The 24,823-nt window shown below is 38.2% G+C and overlaps 1 protein-coding gene across 1 annotated transcript in view; it reads left to right on the top strand.

Moving 5' to 3' along the window:
* LOC149843652 (uncharacterized) overlaps nt 1-24,823 on the top strand; it is a 44,622-nt gene that overhangs the window by 3,327 nt on the left and 16,472 nt on the right. Inside the window, exons 3-5 of the mRNA XM_089999996.1 lie at nt 7,456-7,527; nt 7,659-7,742; nt 11,079-11,113. Of these exons, the coding sequence (XP_089856122.1) occupies nt 7,456-7,527; nt 7,659-7,742; nt 11,079-11,113 (191 nt within the window). The remainder of the gene's footprint in view (nt 1-7,455; nt 7,528-7,658; nt 7,743-11,078; nt 11,114-24,823) is intronic.

The raw sequence follows: 24,823 nt of genomic DNA, 5'->3' as shown, positions 1-24,823 counted from the left end.
AGCCTCTAAAGACATGTGTGCCTAACCTGGTTGGTGCCACCCAAGAGGACTTCAAGGCCCTCCAAAGAAGTCGTGTAGACCCTTGGGCTTCCCTCACTAATTGCCTTGGAAGCCAAGAGCCTCTTGTGAAAGTGGGCCCTCATTAGTGACTTGGGTAGGTCCTACCTAAGTTTAAAAGTAGGTTCTATCTAAGTAGGGTTAATTAGTTTTAATTATGCTTTGATTTGTGTAATATCATTATCAGAGTTCCCTTGGCCTATAAAATGAACTCATTGTGAAGTTTGGATGAATAGAAATTTGGAAATCCTTCTCTCAAAATCGTCTCACACTCTCTGTCCTCTCTCTCTAGTTAACGTCCCCCCCTCTCTCCTTGTGGACATCTCTCTCTCCTTTCCTTACCCACGTGAGTCCCTACCTCCTGACTCGTTTACCCTAAGGGCTCTTCTCTTGGTCAACATAAGGCGGTACCAACCCTATCTAAGTTTGGAATTGCCTAAGTACTAAGTAGAACCAATTCTACTTAGTGTTTGTGGATTACATCAACAAACATGGATGACTCGACTCAACCAAGTAGTTTACGTGGATTCCTGGCCAACCTTGGACGGACCAAACACTTCCCCAACCTTATGACACTTCCCCTAAAACGTGTAAGTCGTCAGAACCTATTCGCTAAGCCTCTCACAAGCCTTAACCTCTCCTAAACCACAATTTGTCTAAAATCTGTTTGCTGACGAAACAGAATTTTCGTCAGACTTGCAGAAGCTTCCCAACCCAGACAATTATTCATTTAGACCTCAAACTTGGACCCGAACACCCTTAGGATATCTATATCAAATCCTCCAAGAATCAAGATTTTATCGTATCTCTGCACGAAGATATTGATTTTACAATTCAGGTTTGTTTTCCCCAAACCCAATCCAGATTCCAGCCTACAGAAAAACCAACCTATAGCTTTTTTGATTTTTAACTCTCAAAATATAAATCCTCTGTCCTTAAAATTTGGCACGTTCATTCCTTAAGGTGTCTAGAATCGTTCCCTAATTGTTGAGATTTTTCTATCGCACCATTTGAGTATAGCAGATTTTCTACCAAAATATGTCAGAGTTTGCCGACCTTGTTATCCTAAACGACTTTTGACTTGACCCCCTAAATCTAATCTAACATACCTAAACTGCTAAACCTAACTCAGGCCCACCGGAATGCACCAAGAGTGGTATCATAGCAACATTCCTATGGCTCCCAAAAAGCCCCAAGACCAAACCCTACAGTTGACACTAGAGACCTTTAACCAATTCATGGAAGACGCTAACTCCAAACTTGGAGGAGTCGAATCCTGAATGACCACCTTAGAGTCTTAGTTGTCAAAAGTTGTGCCTAGGTCGCCTGGGCTGGCTAAGCGTAGGGCCACCACCTAGGCTTATGGGTTTAGCCGGTAGGGCCATGTTTTTTTGCCTAGGCTGTCCATGCTTAAGCTGCAGGGACATAGGTGTCATGTTTTTATAATTTTTTTTTGCCTCTTTTCTTTTTCTTCTTCCTCCCACCCCAAAATCTTTCTTTTTTATTCTCTTTTTTTCCTCTTGTTTTTTTACCTTTTTTTTTCTTCTTCCTCCTCCTTTCACTCCTCTTCTTAGTTGTCAAAGGCCTAGGTGCTGCCTAGGCGGCCTAGCCGAGGTTGTCTCTCGGTCTGATGCGCAGTTGCACACACATATATATGTTTTTTGTGCAATTGTATATAAGTATATATATTGACATATCATAAACATATATTATAAAATTTCAATATTATGTGTTTATATTATATATATACACATTTGTGTACTTAATTCATATATAATCTATAAGCTCATGAGTTATTTATTTGACTTTTTGTATGTAATATAATTGTCTTACATGTTATTATTTGTTTATTGCTTATTTTTGATTGATTTTATGATGTATACATGTTTGTTATTAATTTTAGTAGTTTGTTTACATATTTTGTATGTTTTTTTTAATTTTTTATTTGGGGTGCCACCTAGTGCTCCTAGGCCTCGCCTAGTCTTTTTAGGGGCTCACCGCCTAGGCTTCACCTAGCGTCTTTGACAACTAAGCTTAGAGTCTAGCGTAACAAACCTCACCCAAATGGTTCATCAACTCTACACCACCATTCAAGACGCCATCCGTATGCAACAACACAATATCAAAGGTGGAGGCAACAACAATCACGAGGAGCGTAAGGATTAGGATGAAGAAGAGATGCACGAGTCCATCCTCAGTCAGCGCTCGAGAGATTTCAGATTTGATTTGAGAGCTTCCCAACTTGGCGTCTCTCTACTGCGACCCGTGAAGATTCCTTTTCCTATGTTTTCAAGGAAAGATCCCCATGACCGGTTGTACAAAACAATACTATGTAAACCAATGAATTTCCTGCAAGAATAGATTAAAATGCGTCATTGACCACCTTGAAGGTGAAGCAATCCGGTGGTACTGTTGGCGTGAGCAACGCTACAAAACACCGACTTAGATAGAGTTTGAAAGAGAGCTTTTGAAAAGGTTTGGACCTTCTCCATATACAAATCATAAGGTGGAGATGAAAAATTTGTAACAAATAGGGGCCGTTCAAGAATATCAAGCCGAGTTCGAGGACCTAAGCATGTTATGTGGTGATTGTTCTGAACCTGCCTTAATAGGTGTATTCATGGGCAATCTCAAAGAGGAGATTCATATTGCGCTTATGACACTAGATCCCCATACTTTGGAAGGGTGCTTTTTTAGAACACAAATTGTTTAAGAAAGATGAAAGAAGTTCAAGCACATAAGGAGACCTACTCAACCCCTTGATAGGCTGAGAACTAGCACCCAAGTCAAAGAAGAGGGTGCCAAAAACAAATTAAAACCCCCTGTGAAAACTAAATTTGTTAGTAGATCTAAAATTGCGGATCAGCGTAACAAAGGATTGTGGTATAACTGTGACGAGAAGTGGAGCCCGGGACATTGATGCAAGGCCCTTAAAATGTATATTGTTGAAGAAAGCAAAAAATAGACACGTGTGGATGAATCGGTCTACACTTTGGGAGAATCAGAGGAGGAAACATATCAAGACCATGAAATCTCTTTCCATGCCTTATCCAGAGTCTTGATTTTCAACTCCATGCGTGTGAAGGGAAGGTTGTCCTAACTGCAAGAGGAGGTGTTGGTTGACACCAGATGGACCCATAATTTTGTAAGGAAAAATCTCGTTCAAAGCCTTGATTGTGATGTGAAAGAACAACCTTTGGTCGAGGTTGTTGTGGGAGATGACAACTAACTTCAATGCATGAGCATGTGTTCTAATGCGAAGCTTGAGATGCAAAGATCCGTATTCAATGTTGACCTTTACGTGCTCCCTATCTAAGGGGTTAACGTTATCGTAGGGATGAGTTGACTTCGATCCCTAGGAGAGGTCCATTGGAACTTCGGGAAGATGAAAATGGATTTCAAGAAGGATAGTAGGAGTACACACCTCAAGGCCCATAGGCCTAAAGGAAGTGATGAGATAGACTCGAAGGAGGCTCTTAAAGTTTTTAGAGCAATTAGGGTAGCTTTGTTGTGTATGGTGCAAACTACCGAGCAAGCGGAAAACGAAGAAGAGGTCCCTCCCGAACTCGAAGAAGTTTTAAGGGAATTTAAGGAAGTGTTTGCAGAATCAACATCCTTACCCCTGAAACGGTCCCAAGATTATCATATCATCCTCATTATGGGGTGCGGGACACTTGAGCGTTAGACCCTACTGATATGCTAATTCTCAAAAGGATGTGATAGAAAGATTGATCCGAGAAATGCTTGATAGTGGGGTGATTCGACTAAGTTCCAGCCCCTACTCCTTATTGGTCTTGTTGGTGAGAAAGAAGGATCATACTTGGCAATTTTACATCAATTACCGTACTCTCGTTGCGGTGACCTTGAAGGATAAACACCCATACTGGTTATTGCCAAGCTATTGGATGAATTGCATGGGGTGCACGTGTTCACAAAGATCGATCTTAGAGCTGAGAGATGGTGGAGGAGGACGTTCCAAAAACGGTGTTTAGGACTCATGACGACCAATTTGAGTTCCTAGTAATACCTTTCAGATTGATGAATACTCCAACCACCTTTTAAAGGGTGCTAAATGATGTCTTGGGAAGGGCTAGGACTAGGGTCTCTCACATGACTTGCTTGAGCTTCTTGAGAGCAAGCTCGGCTCCATTCGACCAATAAAAAGCATTCTTCTTTAACATTGCCGTCAACGGGGCAACGATGATCCCGTATCTCCACACAAACTTCCTATAATAACTGGTGAGACCAATGAACCCTCTCAAGGTTTTGATGGAAGTTGGTTTAGGCCAAGAGACCATGGCTTCAACCTTCTTAGGGTCTGCGCCCACACCTTTCTCATCCACGATGTGGCTAAGGTAGTACACACTAGGTTGTCCAAATTTACACTTGGTTAGTTTGCCCACAAATTGATGCTCCTTTAGTGTGACATCAGTATTGGAGGGTTATTGATGCAAAAAGGCCACCCCTTGGCTTTCCTTAGAAAGAGTTTCACAAAAAGAGCTAAGACGTTATCAACTTATGAGAATGAGATGCTTGCAATCATCCTAGCCCTCGAAAAGTGGAGGCCCTACCTCCTTGGCTGGCACTTGGTGGTCAGCACCGTCCACAAGAGTTTGAATACCTCACGGAGCCGCACATCACAACTCCACTCCAGCACAGTGGGTTACGAAGATGATGTGGTATGATTTCGAGCTCCAATATTAGATGGAGCTTGAAAATCGAGTCATCGATGCTCTATCCCTATGAATGGAGGAGTCTAGGCCGGAAGTCTTCAGAATCTATTTCCTAAGACTCTCACAAGCCTTAAAAGTAGGTCCTATCTAAGTAGGGTTAATTAGTTTTAATTATGCTTTGATTTGTGTAATATCATTATAAGAGTTCCCTTGGCCTGAAGTTTGGGATGAATAGAAATTTGGAAAACCTTCTCTCAAAATCATCTCACACTCTCTCTCCTCTCTCTATAGTTAACACCCCCTCTCTCCTTATAGACATCTCTCTCTCTCTCTCTCTCCCCTTTCCGTACCCCTGCAAGTCCCTACCCCCTGACTCGTTCACACTTTCTCTAAGAGCTCTTCTCTTGGTCCGCATAAGGTGGTACCAACCCCACCTAGGTTTGAAATTGCCTAAGTACTAAGTAGACCCAACTCTGCTTAGTATTCGTGGATTGCATCAACAAGCATGGAGGACTCGACTCAACCAAGTCGTGTACGTGGACCCCTTGCCAACCTCGGACAAATCAAACCCTTTCCCAACTTTAGGATACTTCCCCTGAAACGTGTAAGTCATCAAAACCTATTCCCTAAGACTCTCACAAGTCTTAACCTCTCCTAAACCCCAACCTGTCCAGAATCTGTTGGTTGACGAAGCAGAAATTTCGTTGCAAAAGCTGCCCTACCCAAACCGTTCATCATTTAGACCTTAAACTTGGACCCAAACACCCTTAGGATATCTAGATCATACCCTCCAAGAATCAGGATTTTATCATATCTCTGGAAAGAGATATTGATTTTACAATCCTGGTTTATTTTGGCCAAACCCACTCCAACCTGCAGAAAAACCAAACCTGACGTATAATTTTCCCTATTTTAAATTCTCAAAATATAAATCCCCTGACCCTAAAATTTGGCACGTTCATTCCTTAAGGTGGATAAAATCATCCTCTAATTTTTGGGATTTTTCTGTCGCACCGTTTGGGCGTCCCAGATTTTCTACCAAAACCTGTCAGAGTTAGCTGACCCTGTTACCTGAATCCGCTTTTGACTTGACCTTTACACCTATCCTAGCCTACTTAAACCTCTAAACCTAACCTAGACCCACTGGAACGCATGAACTTAAAAAAGTTTTGTAAAGCTAGGACAAGTGAATATGGAAACACACACACACACACACACACACACATATATATATATATATATATATGTATGTATGTATATATAGGAAAATGCGTAGGTGCATGACCACTTTCGAACATGACCAAAATGAACTTGTGCCGACCCAATGGATGCTCGGTGCAAGTTTGCGTCAAAGTACACCTTTAGCTGCGACAAAAGTCGCTGCTAAAGGTCCCAGAACTAAAAGTCCATTGCTCAGTGCAAGTTCGGAAGTGGTCATGCACTTATGCAATATATATATATATATATATATATATATATATATATATATATATATATATATATATATATATATATATATATATATATATATATTGGAAGGTGCACCTACTGCCTAATAGGCTGTGGGATCTTTTTTGATCCAATAGTTGTGCTAATGCAAAAAAGAAAAAATATGTTGCATTTAGTAACATGAAGCTTTAAGACCCAATACCTCATGGCTGTTTGGTGACCACAATAAATGCAAATAACATGGCAACCCTCATAAATGCAATGCGTGTTCTTATTCTAAATTAGCGCAAACTGTTGGATCGAAAAAATGCTATGGTCTATGTTAGGGATTAGGTACATCCCATGGGTAAACACATTCAAGATTCTTAATAGAAAGCAATAAAGCGTGGATATCATCTGAAGTACAAATTTTTGAACAATAATTCTGAAATTGTTATGTTCAAAACACTAAATAATATGTCTGTGAATAAATGCAATATATTTTATAATAAATTTTAGGAGAAAAACACACAAATTAAAAAAAAAATAAACTATCAAGATCATTAAAAGAAATGGATAAAGTTAATGACAAGGTGTTGATCATGTCTAACATTACTATAGGTTTGACTGCATCCATAAAATGTCATGTCGTGTTGACACAAGACACACATGCTAAGTGAAGTGTTTATAACATAGCCATGGGAGCTTTGGAGGATTTACAGGTGCTTCAGATACAATGCTTATGGTTATTGAGGTTGTGGGCAAGGAGAAGTGGCCTGCTAGGGATTTGAGCTGGATTGAAGCTTGCCGGGTTGTCACCCTGAACCCGGGCAGGAATTGCTCTTTTTTCTTTTTGTTCCTTTTGCCTTTTCATTGTCAATAACTTGTCGTCTTAGTAGTTCAATATACTGATATTCTTTGTTAATTCATTCTTTATTCTTCTTCTTCGTAAAAAAATGCCTATGCTCAACAACAAATATATAGCTGCATCAACGTGCATATTTAGCAAATAATTTTGTTTAACATATATGTGAGAGAGCATATGCATGTGTGTGGTGTGTGTGGACTTGGCATTACATGGTCAATGGATGACAAAATAACTATCTATAAACATGTGTTCAATATTTATTATCAGTATGATTTTGTTTGTGCTGCGTTTTAACACTGGAAGTAAATTGTTAACAAGGTGGCCTTGATGCCTTATCAAAAGTGGCAAATTTATTTTATGATCTCTTCCTGTTTATTGTTCATTAAACTATTTAAATTGCATCTTCATGATTCCTCTGTATGTTGTCAGGAAAAGGAGGAGGCGGAGGAGGAGAAGGAAGAAGAATCTGAAGGGGAGGAAGAAGATTCTGATGAGGAAAAAGTTAGTTTGTCTCAGTTAGCTGTTGCTAATTGTACTTTTTCTTGATGTTTAGGCTAATAGATTTCTATCATTTATAGTGCATCCTATCCCATCTTTTGCATTTTTTGATGTTATTGTTTATGATTCTCCAGAAGAAGAAAGGGACACAAGGCATTATTGAGATTGAAAATCCTAATTTGGTCAAACCCAAAAATTTGAAAGCAAAGAATGTTGATGTAAGTTTGCTTTCTTCATATTTATTCATTCCTTGGCCTTTGATCAATAATTGAGCATGCTTCTGAATGACCTTTTTATATTGTGGATGTTTATTACCATGAGCATTTATCGTCATACCGAAGTCTGTATGTTTGGAATGAAAAAAACCAAGCATAAAGGAGTCATTCATTGAGAAGATTTTCAGCAACTAAATATGGAAGCATTGGTATAAGGAATATGAGGTTACAATGACAGAGAGGAAACACATTATGTAGCTTGATGTCAAGTATTCATATAGCTTCCTTTATCTGGATATGTCAAATGCTACAAAAATATATTGTGCAATAAGAATAAATAGAACAAGAGAAGAAATTATTAGTGTATATTTAGGGCTGGTAAACGAACGGAGCAGCTTGTGACTCGGCTTGGTTCGACTCATCACAAACCCGTTCGTGATCGGTTTGTATAGCTGCCGAGCCGAGCCACGAGCAGCTCGTTTAGCTTAAACGAGCTGAACCCGAACACAGGATGTTCAGCTCGACTCAGCTTGGGATAGGTCGTATAGATAAAAAAAATCTTTTATGTATAATATATATTTTAACCGTAATGTATAAAAAAGAATAATGCATAAATTATAAGTGAAGAAAGACCGACCATCAATTATCTATATGCTGTGATGAACAAATCAAAAGAAGCCATCAGATATTATTGAAAAGTAAGATGAAAAAATACATGCTTATAGGGAACTTCATAGATCAAAAGTGGACTACATAACTTCGTCATCCTCTTCATGATGTTGCTTATTAACAATGTTGCACATTGTGCATTGTAACACATATTTTATCGTCACATATTGTAAACATCACAAACTTAAATTTAAAATAAAAAAGAATAAGCTATATTGCAATAAATAAGACTATAATCTGAAAAATAAAGCCAATAAAAAAATAACAAGCAATGATCAATCACATGCATATCAAACACCCACAAATTAAAATAGTAAGTTAGCAGTAAGATTCATGAGTAATAGGAAAGTGCAAATTAGTTGGTTTCCAGAAGTCTCCAATAGAGTAACTGATTATCCAGTGGACAACCAAGTTGATTTCCAAATGCCTCCAATGAGAAGTGGTAGGGAAATGAGTCCATAGAGGGGAGGTTTGAGAGGAAGCTGCATCTTGTGGGTTTTGACTTTTGAGTCTTTGACTGCTACAAGTTTATTCCCAGAGAGAGAGAGAGAGAGAGAGAGAGAGAGAGAGAGAGAGAGAGAGAGAGAGAGAGAGAGAGAGAGAGAGAGAGTATTTATAGTGGCCACAGAACATGAAATATGTCCTAACTGCTACGATGGACTTACCTTTACCTTGCCCAACATGAGGGTTTCTCCTCCATGTCCATGCATGAGAGATGTTTCGCAAGTTTGTGTTTGTCTATGCTTTAGCTACACTTGCATCGATCAGTAGCCTGGGCATATTTTACTTTCACATACACCAAACATAATGTTGTTACCTTTAAAAGGAGTTCCATATCGTGCACTAAAAAAAATTTACTGGTTTCATTGATCACAATATCTGGAACCATAACCCTAAAAGCCTAACCTGTTTCTTTCTTTGGAGGGCAATTAAATCATATTAGTATATGCCCCTATCTCCTTATGGGTCCACTTCCATGTAGTTTGGAGATGATACATGCATCCCAATATGCCATGCATGACTTAGTCTACAACGAGGGGTGGATCTAGGTAAGGGCCAGGTTTGGCATGTGCCTACCCTGGCCTGAAAATCCACAACAGAGGGGTTTGGGCCAAGGTGGGCAGTGCCCACCCTAACACTATTAATGCAAATCAAAAGATACCATTATATCACAAGTGTGTGAATGGGCGTGTGATTACATGGGTTGGTTAGAAGCTACTTTGTTATCTTATGTCTCAAGCTTAAACCTCTTTAGTGACAATTTTTTGAAATATGTTAAGGATCCGATCAAATCATGTTTAAAAACACTGCAAATCCGCATCCGTTCGGATAAAACCGTACTCGACCGCATTTCTCAAACAGATTTAATTTTTTTTACCAAACCCGAGTAAACGGTTCAGATATCTGACTCAAACCCATACCATTTACATCCCTAGCCTTTGTGTTCACCTTAGGTTAGATTCTTGGCTCCACCCTTATCTACAACAATGGTTTCTATATGTCACCAACTTAAGTCTTCTGTTAAATATCATCTCATAATGAGATGTCAGGCTAATTATCATGGCAGATGGCTCCTAGTTGTCTGCCATTACATTTATTTTATAATTTTTATTATAATATACATAGGGCTGGTAAATGAGCTGAATGAACCGAACAGCGCATATTTGGGCTCGGCTTGTTTACCAGTGGAGTGAGCTTGTGGCTCTGCTCGCGTTTGTTTTTAGCTGAGCCGAGCTTGAGCTCGGCTTGTCCTTGAATGAGACAAGCTGAACACGAGCTGTCTCGTGTAAAAACATTCATTGTTATTTATACATGGAATATATCTTTTTATATACTACACTTGAAATATATATTTATATATTACACTTAGTACTTTATATTTTATGTATATATTTTTCATTCAAAACTGTGATGACTTTCAACAACTTCACACATGATTCCAAGAGCTGCTCTTGAAAACAATATCTACAATTCTTGAGCCTATTCTGTTTAGCTTATGTAATGCATTTACTGGTTTTGACATCTAATTGTTGTAACCAAAGTAACTTATATTTTGTCCATGCAACCTAAAAGTACTTTTGATTTGACCTGAAAGGTGTTTTCCAGTACCTTCTTTGAGTTTTTTCATAATCTTTTAAGCACTGTTATAATTTGAAAAGTCTAGAGTTAGCATAAAGAGCAATAAGAAGTCACATTGAAATGCTAATAAGGGAAATGACAAAATCAAACTACTAAAAGTAACTGTCTATTTCATGGATAAGCCTGTTCATACCATGACGTGTCTTGCCTTGATTGTTTTGTCCTGGCAGATTGGACAAAAGCTCCCGAAATTGTCATTAGCTGAAATGTGCTGTGTGCTATCATATATGTACTTATGCTTGCCATTTGGATAAATTGTTAGAGCAGTCTGCATATAACCTACAGGTTAGGGTGCAGGAATTGTTTGGCCATTCTTCTTGAGAGATATCGTGAGTTTGTGGCAATTTATAGGTTGATTAGCATTAACATTCTCTTATGTTGTCTGTAATAATTTGCTTTTAACTCTCTCTGCCATGTGGCCTTTGTTTACCTTCAATGCCTCAAATTCACGTTGTAGGTTATTTCTGTTTTTGTGATTAAGATCATTTTTACTGCCTTTGAGTGTGGTTTCTGACTTCATCTGTTTTGCAGTTGGAGAAAACAACTGAGCTATCAAGGCGTGAAAGGTACGTGCGTTTGATAGTTTTTTGTGTTGTGTTAGTTTTTGTTTTCAATAGAATGATGCCAACTTATTTTCAAGGCTATAAGGAACATATGCAACTAGTTATACTATAAGCTGTCATTTGATATCAAAATCATGGCTTGCAATTTCTTCCAAAGATAGTTTTCCATAGTGTTATTTACAAAGAGGTGCCTGTTTTTTCTTAAATTCAAATTGATACTCAAAAAAATTATAATTCAAAATAATACCTAGTTTTATCTTCAATTGCAAAAATTCATACTCTTGGTAACAATTCTCCTTTTAGCCATGGTTAATAGTTAATAAATTCAAATCTAACCATTTTTAGCCTCATTAAATATTCCTCTCCCTTTGTCCCATTTTACCCTCATTAATCTCTCTCTCCCCCCAATCTTATGACCACCTCTTGCTACTACCTTCATTTGGTTCACCTCCTATGATCCTTTGATTTGGTGACCAAAGATGGAGGGTTGTGCAGTCTAAGGAGATGAATTGCATGTAATCTCCAAAAAGGTCTCTTTCTTTCCATTACGAATGACATGCTTCACCTACTCCTTCCCCATGTCTATTAGTGCTCCTGTCCAGAACGAAGAGAAAGAGAAAAAGAATTTTCTTCATTTTGGAAGCAGAGAGGAAAACATACATAAGGGTAAAAATGATTTTTTAAGGAAAAAATCGTGAATTTTAAATGAAAATTGGAAAGGCCAAGATAGTGGGAAGTAAACACTGGTATGCTTTAGTTCACAAGAAAATAGATGAGCTATGCATTTGATTTGTCAAATTTTTTGGGTATGAAACTGAATTACAAAAAAAATTGAAATGGTTTTGTAAATAGCACTTTTCTGTATCGGTCATCTTCAGCCATTCAGGGTTGCAATATCAATAGTGTCGGATTGTGCTCATCCTGTTGGAAAATAGGGAAATGCTGTACTTAGTGTTGTATATATGTGAAGTTGTTGGCTGTTTACTTTCAGTTATAAGCCCTACTTTGCATGATTCTTTTACACTGAAGTATTTAGGGGCTATTTTATTAAGTTGGGAATAGACAAAAAGAATTAGTGTGAAAATAATGTTTTTTCTATGCGTTTCAATTTGAGGATATTGTCTCATTAGGCGAGGATGTTGTTAATAAAATATTAGATGTTTTAACTTTTGAGTTACTGGTTCTCATTATGGTTGTTTGGATGAATGGTTATGTTTATAGATGTGAGAGAAGGGATCAGTTGTTGTAAAGATGTATATATATATATACTTGAATATATGCATACTTATGCATGTGTATGCATATAGTATATATGTATGTATATACTTATTCATGTATATACCTTTTTGCATATATCCTTTTGGTATTTATTTATTTATTATTTATATTTTATATTTTATATTTTTTACATTTGCTAGGATTACTAGTCGTTAGGACTAGTCTAACCGCTAGTATTCCTAGCCGTTAGACTAGCCTAACGGCTAGTTTTGGGCTGTTGTGGTCTATATAAAGGGGACTCTCACCCCTCTTGTATTATGCTTGCTTTAATCATTCTACTCATTAATGGTATTGATTTTTTTAAGTTTGTATGTGCTCTCTTGTGATGCTTGTCTTGTGCCCTTTGGTGGATCTTGTGATTGTGCTCTTTGTAGCACATTTGTGCACTCTTGCACTTGTTCGTGATTTTGGTGGACTTATCCTCTTGGTGGCACTTCATTACAATTGTGACCATTAATGGAGATAGTGGAAGTAGTGGGCCACTGGAAGAAGATGATGGTGGTGGTGGGTAGGGAGGAGGGGATGGTGGCTATGGCTTCGTGGTTGAGGAAGCGTCAGGGCAGATAGGATCATGAGTAGTGGCAGTAATGAATGTAGGAGAAGGAATGATGATGGTGGGGTGTGAGAGGGAGGTGGATTTGTCAAGGTGGGGGTACACAGGTGGGAAGAGGAGGGAAGATGGGTTCATGGTTGGTGGCGATGGTAAAAGTGAGTAGAGAGCAGAGGAGGGGGATGGTGGCTCTGGGCTGGAAGAGGTAGAGGGGGAGGGGGAGGGGGAGAGTGAGTCATCGTTGGCAGAGCATACCATATCAATGAGTTTAATCTAAACTCATGCATTTTCAAGTGGATCGGACTGGATGGGCTTAACTTCCATAGTTACAGTTAAGTGCATTATGAACTATGTCACAGGGACTCGGCCAACTAGGTGCCGCACCTACGTCAGGTGCGGGTGCGGTCAACGCACTTAGGGTCATTTATGTTCAATTTTTGGACTTTATATATATATATATATATATATATATATATATATATATATATATATATATATTTTGCTGCACCCTCGTACCCAAGTTTTTTGAAAGTGCCACACCCCCGCCCATGTGACACAGATTATGAACTGTTTATTGTTATTTTTATTTAAAATATATTTAAGTATTTAAATTTATTAATTCAAGTATGTTCTAAACTATGTCACACTGACTCTTTTAATAGGGCACCGCACCCACGTCGCACCTGCACCTAGGTGGGTGCGACACTTGGAAAAAACTTCTTTTGTGTTAGGTGAAGTCCACCACACGGAGATCCATTTCTATCTAAAAGTAGATTCAGTCAACCCTAATCAAGTCCATTTTTATCTATATTATATATATATATATATATATATATATATATATATATATATATATATATATATATACATAAATGCACACACATACACTGTGTTAATTGAAAACTGTTAAGAATTTTATATATATATATATCCTCCTTGCACCCCCTCACCCAAGTTTTTTTAAAGTGCCGCATCGACACATCTAAACCCGCACTAGCATCTGCACCTGCACCCACACCTATGTGACATAGGTGTGAAAGTATCTCTAACAAGATACTAGGATCAAGACCTTAATATTCTTGATAATAAACTCGGCACACATGCACAATAAGAACTCTTTAGAACACGTGCACAAAAGCACAAACCACTAGGGATGGCAGTGGACCGGGGGAAAGCGGGGCCCCGCCTCGCCTCACCCCGTTTGGATCGGGGATGGAGGGCATTAAACGGGGATGGAGGCAGGAATGAACTGACACTTTTCCCTGCCCCATCCCATCCCCGCCCCGCCCCATCCCATCCTCACCCTTCCCTCTCCCGATAGCACACCTTAACCCCGATAAACCCTAACACAAACCCCCTTTCCCCATTTCTGTTCACCTCCCCTCTCACGCAACCCAAGTTTCCCCCCTTCTACCTCCCCGCGTAAGCTCCTCCTTCCTTCAGATCCTTCCCCATTTGCAGATCGGCCGGAGCCGCGCCACCGTCGTGACCACCACAACCTCCTCCATTGTCGCGCCACTGTCGGAAGCCAACCGCTGCTGCGAGCCCGCGCCACCGTCGGGAACCTCGATTATCGCTAGGTAACCTTCTTCCTCTCTCCCTCCTCTTCTCTGCAACCCCCATTTTTGGGTTGCCGGGGGTGCTAAGAGCCACCATTACCCCTTCTTCCAACGCCAGCCATCAAGTGCGCACCCCCTACTTCTGGTTTCTATCGGGAGCTGCGCGAGTGTCCAGGCTCTATCGAGAACAGAACCACCACCCGGGTGTGACTCTCTCTCTCTCTCTGGGCATTTCCCCTTCCCTCTCTTGTTCCAGCCAGGTGGGGATGTGGCGGGAGAGGGGACGGGGCGGGGATGTGGCGGTCGCGGTGGCGGGGCGGGGGTGGAGGTCCAAAGTCTCCCCCGCCACGGGGATGGACCGGGGATGAAGGTTAATTTTCTGAGATGGGGCGGGGGTGGAGACCTTGTCCCTCGCACTGCCATCCCTACAAACCACCAAATCTCACAAATGAACGACATAAAAAATATTGAAGAAACTTTATTGAGCACTTTGGCTTATATTCAAAGCCATAAGAAATATAAAGGGGAGAACCCCTATTTATAACAACACAAAAGGAGCCTTGGAGGGGCTCCACTCATAGACGTTGGAGCCCCTCCAACGGTCACAAATGTGACCATTGGAGGGGCCCAACGTCTATTTGAGTGACCCCCAAGGTACCTTTTAGGTACTAATTAAAAAGAAAATAAAAAATAAAGAAAAAGAAAGAACAAAAATAATTACAATCACATTCGTAAATTGAATTTGCGTAAAATAGTGGAAATGACTAAACTACCCCTATGACTAAAATAAGGAAATATATATATTATATATATAAATAGATAATACATATATATATATATATTATCCTTTATATATGTAAAATATATAGGATTAGAAGGATTCATAATACAATTTAACACCCCCCTCAAACTTAGGGTAGGATGACCGAAAGTTTGCTAAGGAGGAAATTGAATCGCGGAGCACACAAAGCTTTGGTGAAGAAATCTGCCAACTGATATTCAAAAGTTACATATGGAAGATCTATAACTCCTTTTAGATATGCTTCTCAAATATATTGACAGGCCATCTCAATGTGTTTAGTCTGCTAATGAAAAATATGATTTTTGGCAATGTATATTGCACTCTTGTTATCACAGCATAGCTTGGTGGGCCCTTCTATTGTGATCCCCATGTCTTCTAATAGCTGATGAATCCATACAATTTCCATGGTAGTAGTTGCCATGACACAATATTCAGCTTCGGTTGAGGATAAAGACACTTTTTGCTGCTTTTTATATCTCCATGAGATCAGCGAGTCTCTTAAAAACACACAAAAACCAGTGGTGGAGTGACGGTTCTTTGGGTCACTTCCCCAATCATATAAGCAATTAATTTTAAATCAGAAGAAGAGGACAGAAAAACTCCCTTATTTAGAGTACCTTTTATGTCATCTTACGACTCGTAAGATGACACTCATGTGGACTGATGTTGGTGCATGCTGAAACTGGCTTGGAGTATGAACTATATGAGAGATATCTGGTTTAGTAATACTCGGATACATCAATGATCCTATAAGATGTCGGTAGGGAGTAGGATCCGAAAGAGGAACACTATCATCAATCTTCATTTTAGCTCCTACTATAGCAGGAGTTTCACAAACCTTTTCATCTATAATACCTCACCTGTCAATGATCTCAGAAGCAAGCTTAGTTTGAGATAAAAAATACCCTCTATGAGATTATGCTACTTCAATGCCCAAAAAATAAGTTAGAAAACCCAAATCAGACATTTCAAATTTATCCTTCAAAATTGATTTTATACTCTTAACACCGTTAGATTCACTACCAGTGATGAGCATATCATCCACATACAACAGTAAGATCACAATCCCTGCATTGAATTTTCTAACAAACAAAACAGTGTCAGTAAAACAGGAAGAAAAACCATTTTCTATAATTACAGAATTAAACCTATCATACCAAGCCTTGGGGGCTTGTTTTAAACCATAGAGTGATTTTCAAAGACGAAACACTTTCCCTTTGGGAGTCTCCATTCTTGGTGGAGCATCCATATATACTTCTTCATTTAGATCTCCATTTAGAAAGACATTTTTAACATTCATTTGATAGATGTTCTACTTGTTGATGGAGGAAACAATTATAAGACATCAGAAAATGACCATTCGAGCTACAGGAGCAAAGGTTTCCTCATAATCAATCCCATATTCTTGACTATATCCCTTTGCAACCAATCAAGCTTTATATCTCTCAAGCGATCCATCACTCTTAGTCTTAACCTTAAATACCCATCTACACCTTATTTTTTTCTTACCTTTAGGAAGGTTTTGAAATTCTCACGTTTTGGCTCTTCTCAAAGCTCCGAGTTTATTTTCCATTGCTACTATCCATTCAGGGCACTTATGTGTTTCTTCAAAGTTTTTAGGTTCTATGTAAGAATGAATGACACTAAGACAAGCTCTATATTTAGGTGAAAAAGAGTTATATGAGATGGACCTAGAGGGAGCTTTTCTACTTTCGGTTTTACGAACTTTGAGGAACACTCCTACTAGCATCATCATATCTCTCAAGAGCACTTCTAAAGGTGTTTCTATCTCTGTGAATATAGGTGATGAGATCTCTAGGTGGTTCTTCATCAATATGTTAATGAGATGGGGAGATCATCGGAATGATTTCCTCAGTTTCAATATCACTTGAGTCATTCTGATTTGACTCATCATCACTAGTATCATCGTCTTTAGCTATTAGCTCAAATAGAAAGGAATAATCTACATTCTCGACATGAGATTCAAGTTTTTCGAAGTCACTAAGATTTTTCAAAAAACTCACATTACTGGAAATACGCAATTTGTCATTCTTAACATCATAATAACGAAAACCTTTTTGGGTTTCAGAATAGCCAAGAAAGGCACAAGGAATGACCTTTGGAGAAAGTTTGTCATTTTTATCAGTCTTGACAAAACATTTACATTCAAAAACCCTTAACCTGCTATAATCAAGTTCTTTTTTGTATAATTTTTCAAATGGGGGAAATCTTGTTTAAATTCTTTGATGGAAGTCTATTTATGAGATAGACTGAAGTAAGAGCTGCCTCAACCCAGAGTTTCTTCAGAATATTTTGCGAAATGAGCAAGGTTCTAGTTGTTTCAATGATATGCCTATGCTTTCGTTCAACTAACCCATTTTGTTGAAGAGTTTTTGGACAAGATTTTTGATGGAGAATACAAAAACTTTCAAGACAACTCTTGAATTCGTTTGAAAGGTATTCACCTCCAGAGTCAGACCTAAGAATTTTTAAACTTCCATTTAATTGATTTAAAACCATTATATGAAAAGTTTCAAATGTTGAAAAAACTTCATGTTTATGTTTAAGAAAGTTTATCCAACAAAACCTAGTGAAATCGTCCACGAAAATCACATAATATGAGAATCCTCTTTTAGATATCACAGGAGCCGGACCTCATTCATCGGAATGAACAATTTCAAAGGGTTTTGTTGTAAACATGGATCTTTGAGTAAAAGGTAGACTTTTCATCTTCCCAATAATACATTCATTACATAAAAAATCCCCTTTACAAAGATGTTTAATAAAAGACAAGAGATTTTAAGAATGTTGGGATGTTCCAATCTCTTATGCCATACATGAATATCGTTGTTTTTAACAACATTACAAAATTGATTCTTGGGAACTTGGAGAAAGTCAACGTAGTAGAGGTCTCCTCTCCTAGAGCCTTTCCCAATCAACCTCCCGGACTGACGATCTTGTATCCAACATTTATTAGACGAGAATTTTATATCTCAACCATGGTACGAGGGTTGAGAGACCGAAAGTAAATTTAAATTTAATTTTGGTACAAGATGAATTTTTGGAACAAAAAAAATCTTGTTTTTCAAAATTTGCCTATTCCTTTAATTTCAAGAGGTGTTCCATCAGCCGTTGAGACAAACGATAAAAGAGTATTTTTAGAAAAATCGGAAAGCCAACAAGCACTTGGGGTCATGTGGAAAGATGCAACGGAATCTAAAAGCCAAGATGTCTTACCGGGAGGAGAAGAAGTTGACATAGCCGCTCCGAAAATGCCTCCCTTTAGAAGAGGTTGTAAAGCTTTCACTATTTGTTGAAGAGAAAAAGACCCATTTGATGATGATGGTCATTCCTCCGGTTGGGATGTCATAGCCATTGCAATAAAATTTTTTCATTTTGGGCAAATGGGTTTCATATGCCCGGACTCTTTACAAAAATGGCAATTTAATTTGCTATAGTCTCTTTTGCCATATTGATCGTTTCCTCCTTGACCTTGATTCTTGAAGTGATGAGGTTTGTAAGCCTTCACATTATTCCCCGGTCTTGACACAACATTTACCCCTTCACAATCTTCTTGAGTAGAAGAGGTAGCAAGGATGCTAGAATTACTCTTACTAATCCCCATACGGGTTTCCTCACCACTTAACTTAGTGATAACATCTTCAATTAAGGGAGATGTGAAGGCGGAGAGAAGAGAGACCAAATTTGTTCAAATTCGGGTCTAAGTCCATTTAGAAAGTTGAAGAACCGATCTTCCTCTAGTCGTTTATGTCTTAATTCGATCGCTTCTCCACTCCATTTTGGTTCAAGCATAGCTAGCTCGTCCCAAATAGAAGATAACTCGGCAAAGTATTCACGAATAGACATCTCATTTTGTTGGAGGGTCAATGCCCTTTTTGGAGATAGTACTTGTGAGTCAAATCTCTTAAAGTATAAATTTTCTCAAGATATATCCAAGCTTCAGAAGCTTTTTTGAACTTAATGATGTTGGCGTTTATCTTGGTTTCAACGGATGAAAAAATCCAAGATAATATCTTGAGGTTTTTCATCTTCCATTCGTCATGCTTTCTTGAATACTCTTCCAGAGCCTTTTGCCTTTCTTCCCCTTCAAGGATTTTAATATCCCCCTTTTCAACGATTGTAATTTTTGGTTCGGGTTCCGGTATCGAACCTTGAACATACCCCCAAAGCCCCTTTCCTTTAATATAGGCTTCCATATTACCGGCCCAAACATGATAATTTGAACCATTAAGTTTGAACCCAAGGGAGAAGTGAGAGTCCTTTTCGCCCATTAGAGAGTATAGAAGTAAAAAATAACACGTACCTCAAAAGATTTTCAAGTCTTTCTTGACAAAAGGGGCTTCTAAAATATTGCCCGAAGAAGATGAATCACTTCAAGCTCCAATAGCTTGAAGGCACATTTTTCGAGGCACTCAAAAATGAAGAAATGCCCAATCCTCCTTTAACGAGGCTCTGATACCATGTGAAAGTAACTCTAACAAGATACTGGGATTGATAATAAACTCGACACACATGCACGATAAGAACTCTTTAGAACACATGCACAAAAGCACAAACTACCAAATCTCACAAATGCACAATGGCATAAAAAATATTGGAGAAACTTTATTGAGCACTTGGGCTTTGATTCAAAGCCATAAGAAATACAAAGGGGAGAACCCCTATTTATAACAACACAAAAGGAGCCTTGGGGGGGCTCCATTCATAGACGTTGGAGCCCTTCCAACGGTCACATTTTGGAGGGGCCCAACGTCTATTTGAGTGCCCCCCAAGGTACCTTTTAGGTACTAATTAAAAAGAAAATAAAAAATAAAGAAAAAGAAAGAACAAAAATAATTACAATCACATTCGTAAATTGAATGTGCGTAAAACAGTAGAAATGACTAAACTACCCCTATGACTAAAATAAGGTTATATATATTTTACATATATAAATAGATAATACATATATATATATATATCATGCATATATATATGTATTATCCTTTATATATGTAAAATATATAGGATTACCAGGATTCGTAATACAATTTAACAATAGGTTCTAAAATAAATAGACCATGTTAACTAAATCCATATGATCAGACGCAGTCAAAATGCATGAGTTATGAGATATTACTCAATGATACCATTTTTTCAAAGTGCACATCCACACCAAAAACTTGTCCTCTCTCTCTCTATATATATGTGTGTGTGTGTGACACTAGAATATGAGAACTAGATTGTGAACCGAGAAGCCCCTCCCCCCGATCTTCCTCTAGTTGTTTATGTCTTAATTCGATCGCTTCTCCACTCCATTTTGGTTCGAGCATAGCTAGCTCGTCCCAAATAGAAGATAATTCGGCAAAGTATTCCCGAATAGACATCTCATTTTGTTGGAGGGTCAATGCCCTTTTTGGAGATAGTACTTGTGAGTCAAATCTCATGAAGTATAAATTTTCTCAAGATATATCCAAGCTTCGGAAGCTTTTTTGAACTTAATGATGTTGGCGTTTATCTTGGTTTCAACGGATGAAAAAATCCAAGATAATATCTTGAGGTTTTTCATCTTCCATTCGTCATGCTTTATTGAATACTCTTCCAGAGCCTTTTGCCTTTCTTCCCCTTCAAGGATTTTAATATCCCCCTTTTCAACGATTGTAATTTTTGGTTCGGGTTCCGGTATCGAACCTTGAACATACCCCCAAAGCCCCTTTCCTTTAATATAGGCTTCCATATTACCGGCCCAAACATGATAATTTGAACCATTAAGTTTGAACCCAAGGGAGAAGTGAGAGTCCTTTTCGCCCATTAGAGAGTATAGAAGTAAAAAATAACACGTACCTCAAAAGATTTTCAAGTCTTTCTTGACAAAAGGGGCTTCTAAAATATTGCCCGAAGAAGATGAATCACTTCAAGCTCCAATAGCTTGAAGGCACATTTTTCGAGGCACTCAAAAATGAAGAAATGCCCAATCCTCCTTTAACGAGGCTCTGATACCATGTGAAAGTATCTCTAACAAGATACTGGGATTGATAATAAACTCGACACACATGCACGATAAGAACTCTTTAGAACACATGCACAAAAGCACAAACTACCAAATCTCACAAATGCACAATGGCATAAAAAATATTGGAGAAACTTTATTGAGCACTTGGGCTTTGATTCAAAGCCATAAGAAATACAAAGGGGAGAACCCCTATTTATAACAACACAAAAGGAGCCTTGGGGGGCTCCATTCATAGACGTTGGAGCCCTTCCAACGGTCACATTTTGGAGGGGCCCAACGTCTATTTGAGTGCCCCCCAAGGTACCTTTTAGGTACTAATTAAAAAGAAAATAAAAAATAAAGAAAAAGAAAGAACAAAAATAATTACAATCACATTCGTAAATTGAATGTGCGTAAAACAGTAGAAATGACTAAACTACCCCTATGACTAAAATAAGGTTATATATATTTTACATATATAAATAGATAATACATATATATATATATATCATGCATATATATATGTATTATCCTTTATATATGTAAAATATATAGGATTACCAGGATTCGTAATACAATTTAACAATAGGTTCTAAAATAAATAGACCATGTTAACTAAATCCATATGATCAGACGCAGTCAAAATGCATGAGTTATGAGATATTACTCAATGATACCATTTTTTCAAAGTGCACATCCACACCAAAAACTTGTCCTCTCTCTCTCTCTATATATGTGTGTGTGTGACACTAGAATATGAGAACTAGATTGTGAACCGAGAAGCCCCTCCCCCCGATCTTCCTCTAGTTGTTTATGTCTTAATTCGATCGCTTCTCCACTCCATTTTGGTTCAATCATAGCTAGCTCGTCCCAAATAGAAGATAATTCGGCAAAGTATTCCCGAATAGACATCTCATTTTGTTGGAGGGTCAATGCCCTTTTTGGAGATAGTACTTGTGAGTCAAATCTCATGAAGTATAAATTTTCTCAAGATATATCCAAGCTTCGGAAGCTTTTTTGAACTTAATGATGTTGGCGTTTATCTTGGTTTCAACGGATGAAAAAATCCAAGATAATATCTTGAGGTTTTTCATCTTCCATTCGTCATGCTTTCTTGAATACTCTTCCAGAGCCTTTTGCCTTTCTTCCCCTTCAAGGATTTTAATATCCCCCTTTTCAACGATTGTAATTTTTGGTTCGGGTTCCGGTATCGAACCTTGAACATACCCCCAAAGCCCCTTTCCTTTAATATAGGCTTCCATATTACCGGCCCAAACATGATAATTTGAACCATTAAGTTTGAACCCAAGGGAGAAGTGAGAGTCCTTTTCGCCCATTAGAGAGTATAGAAGTAAAAAATAACACGTACCTCAAAAGATTTTCAAGTCTTTCTTGACAAAAGGGGCTTCTAAAATATTGCCCGAAGAAGATGAATCACTTCAAGCTCCAATAGCTTGAAGGCACATTTTTCGAGGCACTCAAAAATGAAGAAATGCACAATCCTCCTTTAACGAGGCTCTGATACCATGTGAAAGTATCTCTAACAAGATACTGGGATTGATAATAAACTCGACACACATGCACGATAAGAACTCTTTAGAACACACGCACAGAAGCACAAACTACCAAATCTCACAAATGCACAATGGCATAAAAAATATTGGAGAAACTTTATTGAGCACTTGGGCTTTGATTCAAAGCCATAAGAAATACAAAGGGGAGAACCCCTATTTATAACAACACAAAAGGAGCCTTGGGGGGCTCCATTCATAGACGTTGGAGCCCTTCCAACGGTCACAAATGTGACCGTTGGAGGGGCCCAACGTCTATTTGAGTGGGCCCCCAAGGTACCTTTTAGGTACTAATTAAAAAGAAAATAAAAAATAAAGAAAAAGAAAGAACAAAAATAATTACAATCACATTCGTAAATTGAATGTGCGTAAAACAGTAGAAATGACTAAACTACCCCTATGACTAAAATAAGGTTATATATATTTTACATATATAAATAGATAATACATATATATATATATCATGCATATATATATGTATTATCCTTTATATATGTAAAATATATAGGATTACCAGGATTCGTAATACAATTTAACAATAGGTTCTAAAATAAATAGACCATGTTAACTAAATCCATATGATCAGACGCAGTCAAAATGCATGAGTTATGAGATATTACTCAATGATACCATTTTTTCAAAGTGCACATCCACACCAAAAACTTGTCCTCTCTCTCTCTATATATATGTGTGTGTGTGTGACACTAGAATATGAGAACTAGATTGTGAACCGAGAAGCCCCTCCCCCCGATCTTCCTCTAGTTGTTTATGTCTTAATTCGATCGCTTCTCCACTCCATTTTGGTTCGAGCATAGCTAGCTCGTCCCAAATAGAAGATAATTCGGCAAAGTATCCCGAATAGACATCTCATTTTGTTGGAGGGTCAATGCCCTTTTTGGAGATAGTACTTGTGAGTCAAATCTCTTGAAGTATAAATTTTCTCAAGATATATCCAAGCTTCGGAAGCTTTTTTGAACTTAATGATGTTGGCGTTTATCTTGGTTTCAACGGATGAAAAAATCCAAGATAATATCTTGAAGTTTTTCATCTTCCATTCGTCATGCTTTCTTGAATACTCTTCCAGAGCCTTTTGCCTTTCTTCCCCTTCAAGGATTTTAATATCCCCCTTTTCAACGATTGTAATTTTTGGTTCGGGTTCCGGTATCGAACCTTGAACATACCCCCAAAGCCCCTTTCCTTTAATATAAGCTTCCATATTACCGGCCCAAACATGATAATTTGAACCATTAAGTTTGAACCCAAGGGAGAAGTGAGAGTCCTTTTCGCCCATTAGAGAGTATAGAAGTAAAAAATAACACGTACCTCAAAAGATTTTCAAGTCTTTCTTGACAAAAGGGGCTTCTAAAATATTGCCCGAAGAAGATGAATCACTTCAAGCTCCAATAGCTTGAAGGCACATTTTTCGAGGCACTCAAAAATGAAGAAATGCACAATCCTCCTTTAACGAGGCTCTGATACCATGTGAAAGTATCTCTAACAAGATACTGGGATTGATAATAAACTCGACACACATGCACGATAAGAACTCTTTAGAACACATGCACAAAAGCACAAACTACCAAATCTCACAAATGCACAATGGCATAAAAAATATTGGAGAAACTTTATTGAGCACTTGGGCTTTGATTCAAAGCCATAAGAAATACAAAGGGGAGAACCCCTATTTATAACAACACAAAAGGAGCCTTGGGGGGCTCCATTCATAGACGTTGGAGCCCTTCCAACGGTCACAAATGTGACCGTTGGAGGGGCCCAACGTCTATTTGAGTGGGCCCCCAAGGTACCTTTTAGGTACTAATTAAAAAGAAAATAAAAAATAAAGAAAAAGAAACAAAAATAATTACAATCACATTCGTAAATTGAATGTGCGTAAAACAGTAGAAATGACTAAACTACCCCTATGACTAAAATAAGGTTATATATATTTTACATATATAAAT

Source organism: Nuphar pumila, chromosome 3 (genome assembly GCF_984573655.1).
Source record: "Nuphar pumila chromosome 3, dmNupPumi1.hap1.1, whole genome shotgun sequence".
Lineage (NCBI taxonomy): Eukaryota > Viridiplantae > Streptophyta > Magnoliopsida > Nymphaeales > Nymphaeaceae > Nuphar > Nuphar pumila.
The sequence above is the reverse complement of the archived record's forward strand: the minus strand, read 5'-3'. Positions and strand labels throughout refer to the sequence as shown.